This window comes from Vombatus ursinus, unplaced genomic scaffold, assembly GCF_900497805.2.
Source record: "Vombatus ursinus unplaced genomic scaffold, bare-nosed wombat genome assembly UNPS02010769.1, whole genome shotgun sequence".
NCBI classification, from domain to species: domain Eukaryota; kingdom Metazoa; phylum Chordata; class Mammalia; order Diprotodontia; family Vombatidae; genus Vombatus; species Vombatus ursinus.
In genome coordinates, this window is record NW_020950547.1 from 3,576,853 (window position 1) to 3,588,612 (window position 11,760).

The 11,760-nt window shown below is 46.0% G+C and overlaps 2 protein-coding genes across 3 annotated transcripts in view; both read left to right on the forward strand.

The window, feature by feature from the left end:
- Nucleotides 1-5,247: 5,247 nt before the first annotated feature.
- The window catches only part of LOC114037940 (nascent polypeptide-associated complex subunit alpha), an 11,708-nt gene continuing 5,195 nt past the window's right edge, over nt 5,248-11,760 (forward strand). Inside the window, exons 1-2 of the mRNA XM_027854961.1 lie at nt 5,248-5,351; nt 5,881-5,952. Coding sequence (XP_027710762.1) covers nt 5,883-5,952 — 70 coding nt within the window. The 5' untranslated portion in view covers nt 5,248-5,351; nt 5,881-5,882. The remainder of the gene's footprint in view (nt 5,352-5,880; nt 5,953-11,760) is intronic.
- The window catches only part of LOC114037939 (nascent polypeptide-associated complex subunit alpha, muscle-specific form-like), an 8,070-nt gene continuing 2,268 nt past the window's right edge, over nt 5,959-11,760 (forward strand). Inside the window, exon 1 of one of the 2 annotated variants that reach the window (XM_027854959.1) lies at nt 5,959-11,730. In XM_027854959.1, coding sequence (XP_027710760.1) covers nt 8,647-11,730 — 3,084 coding nt within the window. In that variant the 5' untranslated portion in view covers nt 5,959-8,646. The remainder of the gene's footprint in view (nt 11,731-11,760) is intronic. The other variant, XM_027854960.1, reaches the window with a different exon arrangement.

The following is an 11,760-nucleotide window of genomic DNA, read 5'->3' on the forward strand; positions in this document are numbered from 1 at the left end:
TTAACATAAAGTTGGGAGTCAAGAAATAGGCTGGGAAAATGAGCAACAAAAAAAGAATATGACCATAGAAAGTTATTATGGTGACAGGGAAGATCAAAACACAAATTCAGAAGAGGACAACAATATCAAAATGGCTATATGCAAAGCTTCAAAGAAAAATGTGAAAAAGATTTTTACTAGAGGAAGAACTCAAAAAGGATTTTAAAAATAAAATAAGAGAGGTAGACGAAATATTGGGAAAAGAAATGAGAGTGATGCAAAAGAATCATGAAAAAAGAGTCAACAACTTGGTAAAAGAAGCACAAAAAATGGAAAAAGATGTACAAAAAAATCACTGAAAAAAAACCCGACTCCTTAAAAAGTAGAATTGGTCAAATGGAAAAGGATGTACTTAAAAAATTAGACTGCACACAAAAATAAATACTGGTGAATATAAAACTACACGAAAATTTCTCACCTATGATTATACAAGCCTGAGAGGTATATTAGTCTCTTTTCCATAGAATGATCTTTTTTCCCCTCTAAACTGAGGACAAATTTTCATTTTTCCAATAAATAAAATACAAAATAGCCTTAATTAACATAAAAGCATGCTGCTAATGTAATAAAAATATGGGCATGAAAGTAAACATTGTTCTCTGTTTGCAAGTTGTTGTTGATTGTCCTTCATTTTCAAAAAGGACCAATGATATCACGGGGTGATGTCTTGACTTGCCTGTGAATTGGATTTAAGTTAGGTAGAGTTGCATCAGGTTGTCAGCCTCTCTCTTTTCCTGAGTCATCAAAGTTCAGTGGCAGGACAAAAGTCAAGGCAACTGGTGATAGCCTGAGATGCAGTGGATGACCATGGAGTTTTCAATTTCTGACCAAGCTTTAAGGGCTCTCCAGCCTCTGCTTCAGCAGCCTTCACAGTCATTGGAACAAATTGTTCTCATTTGCCCATTCAGCAATGGGACGTCTTCACATGCTTGGGGTAGATAGCTCCCTCACTCACCAACAAGTTTGAGATTTGTCGGTTACCCTCAACCTGGTTTAGCACAAACTGAGACAGTTTACCCAAGTGTGGCCACCATGCATGTTACAGTTTCTTGGAGCCACAGGTGAGAATTTGGTGAATCAGGTAAACACCAAAGGTGGATGAGTTGCCCTGAAAAGATCTTGGCAAGCTTCACAAGTATTATTTTTATTTCATTTTCTCTAATTCAAAATAATTCAAACTATGGAAACCCTTTCTGGGCTCTGGATAACTTGTGACTTGTGGACTATTAGGAGCACTGGCTCTTTTCACTCCAATTTCATATCACTCTGTGTTAACTAAAACAAACTTAATTTCCCTGGGTCTTTGTTTACTTACCTGAAGAATGGGACAGTATTCCATATGGTGTTAGGAGACTATTTTGAGGGTCTATACTTTCATTGATATAGGCACCCCTCTAGGAGACCATATGTTGTCTAAGATCTCTTCCATTTCAACGAGAGTTAACTCATCCTCCTGTGGATTAGTCTACTTTGTGAATAAATAAATCATTAATCCCAAATTAGTTACCATTACTCTAGTTTAGGATCTACCTTACATTGCTGCTGTATGATTAGAGAAAGTAAACTGGAATCTGGCATGGTGGAAAGAGTCATAGATTTGGAATCAGAAATCCTGGATTTTTTTTTTTCATCTCAGCTGCTTGTAAACTGTGTGACCATGACCATAAATTACTTAACTTCCCTGAGCCTCTGTATAGAATGAGACTAATACTTAAACTACTTCATGAAAGTGATTTGTAATTTCATTTAAAACTGTCTATTCTTATCCTATGAAGACATCATTGGGGAATGGCTCTTGTTCTTATGAGAAAGCAGATTCAGTTGAGTGGCGAGATTAAAAGTTACCTTGCAATGTCACAGGCCCTAGGAACACAAAGTCACTTTAATGAGACTATAATTGATCAAAAGATATCTGTCTAACCATTCACACAGCAAAAACAAAGAGAATGCAAAATACTTCATATTAACTGGATTACAGCATACAGATGGACCAGTATAATAGGAGCAACATCTGGTTGGGACTCATGGCAGTAAAAATGGAAGGTCACATAGATTAGTCTTTTTCCCAAAAAGGCAATGAAACTGTCCTCAAGACTTAATTGGTCCAGGGCACTAAGGCTCTAAGGTGCTAGATGTAGCTTCATCGTTATCTAGTGTCTCATTTTATTCCAAAATCCTGGCCTGAGTCAGGCTTGGCTTCAAACAGGCAGGGGGAGCGGGTGTGTTTGGAGAAGGGGAGTGGGAGGAGATAGACTTGTTGCTTTCCACACCAAGAGGAGGAATACCCACATTTATAGAGGATTCATTTATTCAACAAACATTTAGCAATCATGATATGGTTTAACATCTCGCTAAGAAAGTACTGGGTATAATACAAAGATAGAAACAGTCCCTGCCATCTATCAGGGTAAGGTTATCCACATATCTGCTTTTTTTTTCCAGTAATATAAATTTGTATATAAAAGGGAATTAAGACTTGTTTCCTTAACATTTGAGGCCTCTATAGCATACAAGAGCATCAAAAATTGTGGCTAATGGGTGGTGTAGTGGATTTGATGTTAGGAAGGCTGAGTTCAAATCTTGCCTCAGATTCTTACTAGCTGTGTGACCCTAGGGCAAGTGACTTTATCTCTCAATCTCCTCACCTATGAAGATATAATAAAGTTTTGCAAACCTTAAAGTCATATAAATTCTACCTAGCAAATATGCCACTGGAACATAACACTCAGTCATTAAGAAGCATTACAGGGGGGCAGCTAGATGGCATAATGGATAGAGCACCGGCCCTAGATTGAAGTGGACCTGAGTTCAAATCCGGCCTCAGACACATAACACTTACTAGCTGTGTGACCCTGGGCAAGTCACTTAACCCCATTGCCTAACCAAAAAAAAAAGAAGCAGCAGCAGCATTTCAGGGTGGAGACTGCCATCTTTCTAGGTTAGGGAAGAAAGAATATTGTTTCTGTTCATCAAGGGAGATAGGGTCAAGACTAGACTTCTCTACAATTCTTACTATTTCCAGAAACCAAGGGAAAGTGAGAGAGTACAAGGGACTGCAGTAGGCAGAAAGTCTGCTTATTTAAAGAGGAGTAGCGATTGGCAGCCTTATCAAAGAGCTGCCCTCTTAAACTCACAAGCCAAGCTATCAGTAACCTTGCTAACCAGATTAACTACAAATTTATGTAACCTCAACTGGGTTCTCACTGTGTGAAGCAATCCATTTAAACTTTCCTAATTGACTCACCATTCCCATTCACCACAGAGGCTTTCCCAAAACTCTCATCCCTTCTTCACATCTTCCAGAGCTCCGCCTCTCCCCTCATATTTCACTGCAAAAAAAAAAAAAACTGCTCCCTCCTCCTCTGTTCCTCATGTCATATTACTCAAATTCTTTGTGCCCCTATCTCCTCCCTCATCCCTATCTCACATGAAGAGGGAACCTTTCTGCTTGCCAGGACAAGCCCTTTTGCATACACAAGTGATCCCATTTCATCCTGTCTTCTCCAGCAGATGACTCCTTCTGTCATTGCATGCCCACTCTCTCACTTTTCTTCAGTCTCTCCCTGTCTGTTGGCTTCTTCTCTACTGCCTACAAACACATCCATAACATGTCCATATCTCTCTCATCATCAAAAAACCCTCTCTTGATCTAGCCGTGCCTATCAACCACCGTCCTCTTGCTTTCCTCCCTTTTGGGACTAAATTCCTTGTTAAGGCTGTCTACAGTCAGTGTCTCCACTTCCTTTCCTCTCATTCTATTATCTATTTCCAACCTTCCTAACTCATCATTCAACTGAAACTGCTCTCTCCCAAACTACTTACTAACAATCTCTTAGTTGTCCAATCTAATGGCCTTTTCTCAATCCCCATCCTTATTGACCTTTTTGCAGCCTTTAATACTACGGACCACTCTCTTCTATTTGATAAGTTCTCTCTAGGTTTTCATGATGCTACTTTGTACCAGTTCTTCTAGCTATCTGACTGCTCCTCAGTCTCCTTCATCCTGGTCACACCCTCTAACTATGAGTGTGTCCCTCAAGGCTTGGCCCCTATTTTTTTCTACCTCTATATTATTTAACTTGGTGATCTTATCAGCTTCTATGGATTTAATTATCTCTATGTTGATGATTTTCAAATCTACTTCTCTAGCACTAACCTGTCTTCACAGTCTCACATCTCCAGTTGCCCATGAGATATCTTGAACAGGATGTCCAGTAAACATCTTAAACTCAACATGTCTGCAACTGAACTTATCTTTTTTCCCAACTTTTCTCCCTTTCAAATTTCCTTATTATGGGCAAGGGCACTACCAAGCTGGAAACCTAAGAATCATCCTCAACTCCTCACTATCTCTAACCCCCTCTATCCAATCTGTTACCAAGGATTGTCGATTTCACCTTTGCCACATCTCTCCTCTTCTGACACTGCTACCACTTTCCACCAGGTTCTCATCACCTAACTCCTTGTACTATTGCAATAGCCTGCTAGTGGATTTGCCTGCCTCAAGTCTCTCCCTACTCCATTCCATCCTCCATTCAGACACTAAAGTGATTTTCCTAAAGTGCAGGACTGATCATGTCACACACACATACAGCCCCTACTCCAGTATACTCCAGTGGTTTCCTATTGCCTGCAGAAGCAAACACAAAATGCTCTGTTTCATATTCAAAGCCCTTCATGACCGAGCCCCCTCGTTCCTTTCCAGTCTTATTATACCTTACACCGCCCCCCCACTTCCCCACCCCCACACACTCCCCTTCTACTCTATGGTTGTTCCTTGATTAGGAAACTCCATCTCGCAGACTTCCGACATTTTCTCTGGTTGTCCCCCATCCCTGCAGTGCTCTCCCTCCTCTACTTGGACAACTGATCTCCCTGGCTTCTTGCAAGTCCTAGCTAAAATCCCACCTTCCAAGGAACCTTTTCCAATCCCTCTTAATTCCAATGCTTTCCCTGTTATGTCCAACTTATTTTAAGTGTGACTTGTTTGTACATAGTTGTGTTTGCATGTTGTGGCCACCATTAGACTGCGAGACCCTGTCTATGACCCCTCCTTTTATATCACCAGGGTTTAGCACAGCGCCAGGCACATGGCAGGCTCTTAATAAATTTGCATGGACCAAGGGACAGAATGACAGCCCCCGCTAGAAGCCACTCCCTGGTCAGGCGGCTACCCAGCTAGACGCTGCTGAACCGGAAGCGCACAAGCTGGCTCCGCCCCTTCTCACGCTTAGCTTCCTCCGCAGCAGGGGCCGGTCACGCTCACTCCAGATCTCTTTCTGCAGCCATCTTGGATCCGTGTTCCTCTCACAGTAAGTGCCGACTCTCCCGCCGCTTTCTATCCGCCGCCATCCGCCTCCCCCGAGTGCCAGGCCTCCCCCTCTGCCACCGGGGACGGAGCTAAGGAGATCCGGGAGCTCGGCGGAGTCCCTCGGGACGCGGGGGACTGCGGGAGGGGGGCTAGCCTGGGGCCCCCGGACAAAATGGGGTCTGCAAGGCCTTCGTACGGCCGGGGGGAGGGGTGTGGGAGGGGGAGAAGAGGCTTCGGAGCGGGAGCCGCCCCCGCCCCCATGGCGTGTGCTGCGCGGCCGTTGAGGCGCGGTGGGAGCAGGGGACCCGCGCCCGGGCGGGTCACGGAGCGGCCGCGGACCTGTGGGTCGGCGGGCAGGCCGGAGCCCCTGAGACGTTGACGGGAGTCGCGGGTTGCCCCCGATCCTTGGGGGCCGCTTTGGGGCCCGGACCTCGCGCTCGGTCGATGCTGGCCCCGATTGGGAATCGGCGGGCTGCGGGGGCAGCCGAGGGAGGGGTTCCCTGGTAACTCGAGGTCTCCTTTCCCCGCAGAAATGCCCGGCGAAGCGACAGAAACCGTCCCAGCCACAGAGCAAGAGTTGCCACAGCCCCAGGCTGAGACAGGTAGGTTCCCCCCCCCCCCGGTCGATTCACTATAAGGTTGGTTGACTGAACAGTCTTAGGGGATCAAGTGACAAGGGGGGGGTGCGGGTGGAGGGGGCAACAGGGCCGTCTGATGTAGCCTGACTTTTTGATAGATCTAGTTGGAGTTAGGGTAGTTCTTGAGCATCACTTTTATTATTAAAGTTCTCAGTTCCCCCATGGGACTATTTCTGTGGGTACATCTATTTCCGAAAAGGAGCTGTTGTGACCCCTCCCCCACAAGGAAATTGAACAGGTTCCAGAGATTCTCCCCCTGCTGGAAGTGGCCGACACACAGACCGGCTGAAGAGACCCGGAGCTTGGGTGAAGCTCCAGCCAGGAAGTTGCATCAAGGTTTTAGATGTCATTTGGCATTGTGCCTTGCGTCACATGTCTGGATTAGATGCTCACAAATGGTGAGAGAGCCCTAGTGGGCCTTGGAGTTCTCATTTGGGATGATGTGTCCCGGGATTAGTGCTGTGAATCGGTTTTTATTGTGTTGCAGCAACATTTTCTGCAGATGTTACCTAATGAAACTTTGGGTCCTGATATCTAATGAGCCCAATAAAGTTGCTTTTTTCTTTACTTTTCAGTCTGTAAAGACAGGTGTGTTGCTGTATGGGAGGTGAAGGCTAAAGAAATTGGAATGAGTGGTTTGTGATTAGGCTGAGTGAAGTGCATCCTGCTTCTCATGCCTGCAACTTATTACCTCTATTTCACATTCCTTGATTTAAAACGAGCCTCTTTTTTGGTTAAAAAATGGTCATATCGTCCTCTAGCCAATAGTGGCTTACACAATGAGCTCTTTGGGCGTATGGTAAAATTCTCCCTCTCCTCCAGTTTGACTTTCAACAGCTGAAGGGGATTAAATGCAGCTGCCACCATGCCAGGGAAGAAAAGCAGGGTCTTTGGTTGGAACGGGACAGGGAAGACTTATGAGAAGATAAAATGATTTCAGTGTTTCTCAGAAGAATCAGTCTAATATAATTTTCTACTGGCCTTTAAATGTCACTATAGAAGCATATGATGGAGTCCAAGGCACTTCTGAAATCTGAGCTGTCAAGTTCAGTGTTCCTCAAATTTTTAGTTATTCTGACTCCCATTCATTAAGAGAGAAAACTGACTTCTAGTTTTCTTGCCCATGGACAGGATTTTCTGTCCCAGTTGTTATTGTTCTTGACCAGCCTTAATTCTAATGTGAAGAGACTTAAGTTGGAACAATAGGTTTTCAATGTTGAGGGGTGCCAATAACCTGTGAACTGTGACTTTGCATGACTAAACAGTGCAGGCAAAATCACTGAAGTGAATAACCCAGGTATCCAGAGACAGTATTACTGGTCAGATTTCAAGCTAAAGCAAGAGTTGGGCATTTTCTTGTGTGGGGTTTCTGTCTTGTATTCCTATTGGATGTGCACATATCTCAATTATAAGCCTATAAGCTTTGAACTGCAGGTTTTCGAGAGAGGACTGGTTAAAACATCCTATTTTTGTACAGGAACTTTGGGGTTGAGTTGAATATATATATATATATGTGTGTGTGTGTGTCTGTGTGTGTGTATATATATATAGGATAAACTGATTATCACTTGTTAATCCAGTTTTATACTTCCCTATGAATACTCATGCCAGTCCAGTATTCAGAGGAACCCCTTGACTGAGCCTTACTTTGTCCCTGATGTTAACCTTCCTTTCCTTATTTCAAGGCTGGAGAGCATCAAGTGATTATTTAGGTGATACAGAGTTCCCTTTCCACTCTAAATCTTTCGAGCCCTCCCACCACTTTTCTGTATCCTGTCCTAGTTCCAAACTGAAGTCTGCCTGGTTGGACAAGTTAAGCCTACACCCTTATGACTAAGATTAAACCCCTGGAATGTCTGATTACTCTTCATACCTCTGAAGAGCTAACATTGCCAAATGAGGGCATATATCTTTTCTTTTCCCCCTTTCCAGCACATTTGCCTGTAAGTACAGAATTCTAAAGATGGAAGAGGGCCATAAAGGATTATATAGTCCAACTTTTTTGTGTTCTGCAAAGGAAGATACTGACCAAAAAAAAACTAAAGTTATTTTTCCAGGATCGTATGGTGCTAGTCAATTAGAACCCAAGGCTCCCATTCCAGTGTTCTTTCAGTAATGTCACACTGCTCTGTATTGAAATGGGAGTAGAAAGGATTTTACACTTCTGTTTTGCTGACTCAAGGGGATCTATGCCTTGTGATGGGTCAGAGGGTGGTTCTGATCTGGTGGTGTCCTTGGATTTATACTAAACTGTTTCTTGCTCGTTCGTCTTATCAACAGTAGCGGGTACATGAACATGTTTTTGTTAGTTATGATCCTTGGTTAGGCAGTATGAAAGAATGTGCAGGTAGGAAAGGGGGCTTTTTTTGTGAAGGGTCCCTTAGAAATGGGGAATAGAGGCCATCAGAACTTTAGGGTCCCAACATGCCACACTTCCTTTGTAAAAACCACTTTTTAGGTGCTTTTCCTTCCCCTGAGACTTAATATTTCTGTTGTAGGAACTTGGCAAAATCCTTATGGGAAACCCCTGTGGTGCTCTGTGTTTAGAGAAAGTTAGTTGGTGACATGTGTTGCTCCCTTCTAAATGAGCTTTCATGTGATGTGACTTTCATATTCAAGTAAAACAAAAAGTATTTTCTGTGAGGCATGTTTCACTGAATGGGATTGGATAACTCACCTTTGTTTTTTCCTTTCCCCTCCCCCTTTTATTCTCTCTTCCTTCCAGCTATGCCCCCTGTGTCTTTTAGCACTGCTTTGGCACAGCCTGGACCTGTTCCTCCCCTCCCCCCTCCTCCCCTCTCTTCTTTTTCTACCATTCCCCAGCCCCTTTGTCCTTTGACTACACCTGACCCACCCTCCCCATTCTCTCTTCCTTCTGTAGCACCCTTTTCCCAAGCATCCCCTTTGGCAACCCTGCCTTTAGGGGCTGGTCCTCCCCAAGCTCCAGACACTTATACTTTGCCACCATCTTCCCCCATGGCTACACCAACCTTTCTCCCAGATCTTATAGGACCTCCCATCTCCCCAGCTGCCCTTGCTCTGGCTTCCCCTATGATTTCCCCGGCTCTGAAAGGTGCCCCTTCCTCTTCAGCTCCTTTGTCTCTGGTGGCCCTGGCCCCCTCCTCTGCTCAGAAGAGCTTGGATGCTTCACCCAATCCAGTGAACCCAACTACACCTGGGGCAATCACATCTCTGCTGACTCCTGCTAATGCTAGGTCTCCAATCCCGCAAGTGGCTTCCACCTCTGCCACAGTTACCCCTCAGGAATCTGCTGACCTGAAAGGCACTTCCACCCCTCCAGATGTAGTCACTGCTCTCCCACCACATCTTGGAATTCCTCTAGCCTCTGAGTCAAACACCATTCTCCAGACAGACCCTACCTTACCTATTTCAATCCAGACTGCTCCCATGGCCACCCCTTCTCCAATAACCATGGCTCCAAAAGCCCCTTCTGCTGCCTTCACTCCTCTTCTAGGACCTCCTCTCTCACATGCCGAACATATTGTTTCTCCCAACTCAGGAGCTGCAGCTCAGATAGGCTCTGATAATTTCTTAAAACCTAAAAGCCCTGCTCCAGTCACCATTCCTCTAGGTATCTCTTCCCCAGGGCCTTCAACCTCCTCTACAACCCTAGGATCCCCAGTAACTTTATTCCCAAAAGACCCTCTAGTTTCTCCTGTTGTGTCCAGTTCACCTGTAGGGAGCCCATTTTCCTTACTGATGCCACCTGTTCAGAAAGATCCCTCTGACATAATCATAGTCTCTAAATCGTCTTCTGGACCACCATTTGTTGCCACTTCTCCACCACTTACCCCTACTTACCCTTTGTCTCCACCTGTTCTATCTTTAGGACCCAAAGCTCCTCCCCTTGGGAGTCCATCCCTAAAAGGAACCCCTACTCCAGTTGTAGCAACCACACAAGTTGCCGTACTGGCTCCCCCTACTGTAACTGCTACTGTACCCATTTCTCTTGAGGGAGGCAGCTGTCCACTGGGTAGCCCTTTTATTCCTTCAGATTCAGCAGACTCCAAGCCCAAGAAGGATCATGCTGTTCTCCCCACAGCCTTACCCCTGTCCCCTGTAGTTCCCAAGGATCCTTCTGTTGTCCAGGTTTCGGCCCCTTCTCTTAAGACCCCTGTCTCTCCACCTCTGAGAGATCTCAAAGATTCTCAGGTTGTCCCTGTGTCTCCTTTTGGAGTCTCTTCTCCAATCCAAACAGATTCTCCAACCAAGAAAGTACCTATTACCTTACCTTTGGACCATGTGGCTCCCCAAAATCCCTCAACTTGTTCTTCGAAGTCCTCACCAGGTTCTCCATCTCCAGGAACCACTCCGGCAAAAAAAGATCTTGTGCAATCCCCTGTTCCTGCTGTAGTCCCCTCTCTGACAATACTAACTTCTCCAACCACAAATGCAGACAATTCTACTGTAGAGGTCTCCGGCACTTCAAAAGTCCCAAAAACCAAAATAGATCTTTCTACTTCCTCTCCTTTAGCCTCTCCTCTCATAGTCCCTGATAGCCCCCCCAGCTCTGTTAGTCTAGCCCTCAAAGGCTCCCCCACCACCCCAGCTGTACCCTCCTCTCCTCAGGGGCTCCTTTTCTCTGCAGCTCAGATGGACTGCCCAACAAAGAAAAATCCTGCTACTCCACTCATTCCTTCCCCTGTAGCTCCCAAAGAAATCACCAGTACTCCAGCTGCAACTCTCTCCCCTCTGGAGTTTGCTCTCTCTTCTGCATCTCCTAAAGGCCATGGGGCTGAAAAGGGTCCTATGTCTCCTGAAAGTCCCCATATTCCCTCAACTGTAGCTATTTCTCCTTTGGGGGCTTCTGTCACTCCCCAAATTCCAGAAGTGCTCCCAGATGAGGCAAGCTCTGCTACAATCCCTGCTTCGTTAACTCCAGCTTCTATTACTCCCCAAAGTGCACCAGTTGCATCTGTTTTGCCTGATACTACAACTGCATCCCCCAAAGAGACTTCTGATTCCCCAGGAGTAGCCACCTCTCCTTTAGAAGCCACTGTCATTCCTAACAGATCCCCCCTTGCTTTTGATCTGGCCTCAGCCACTCCATGTCCTAAAGGGTCACCTACATCCCCACTTGTGACTCCACCCCACAAAGGGGGCCCTACTCCACCATCCTCCAAAAGGGCCTCCACTACTTCACCAGCTCTGCCTCCTTCAGCCCCTAAAGAGGCCCCCACTACTCCAGCTGTGCCTTCTCCAACCACCAAAGGAGCCCCCACTTCTCCAACAGCTGCAGCTCCACTTTCCCTCAACAGGGCCCCCACTACTCCACCAGCTGCAATGCCACCATCCCCCAAAAAAGCCCTCACTCCACCAGTTATGTCTCCAGCCCCCAAAGAGGTCCCAGTTGCAATGCCTCCAGCCCCCAAAGAAGTCCCCACTGTCCTGTCAGCTGCAGTCCCACCATCCCCCAAAGGGGCCCCCACTATACCAGTTATGTCTCCAGCCCCCAAAGAGGCCCCTGGTCCAGCTATGCCTTCTCCATCCTCCAAAGAGGCCCCCAGTACTCCACCAGTTGTTCCTTCATCTCCCAAAGGGGCCCCCACTCCAGCTATAACTACCTCTCCTTTGGAGGCCACTGTCTCTCCTCAAGTTCCTAAAGGACCCCCAGCCAAGAAGGGCTCTGCTACTTCTCTGTCCCCCAAAGTCACTTCTGATTCCTCACCTTTGGAGGCCCCTGTCTCTCCTCAGTCTCCTAAAGGGCCCCCAGCCAAGAAGGGCTCTGCTACTTCCCCTGCAGCAGCTAAA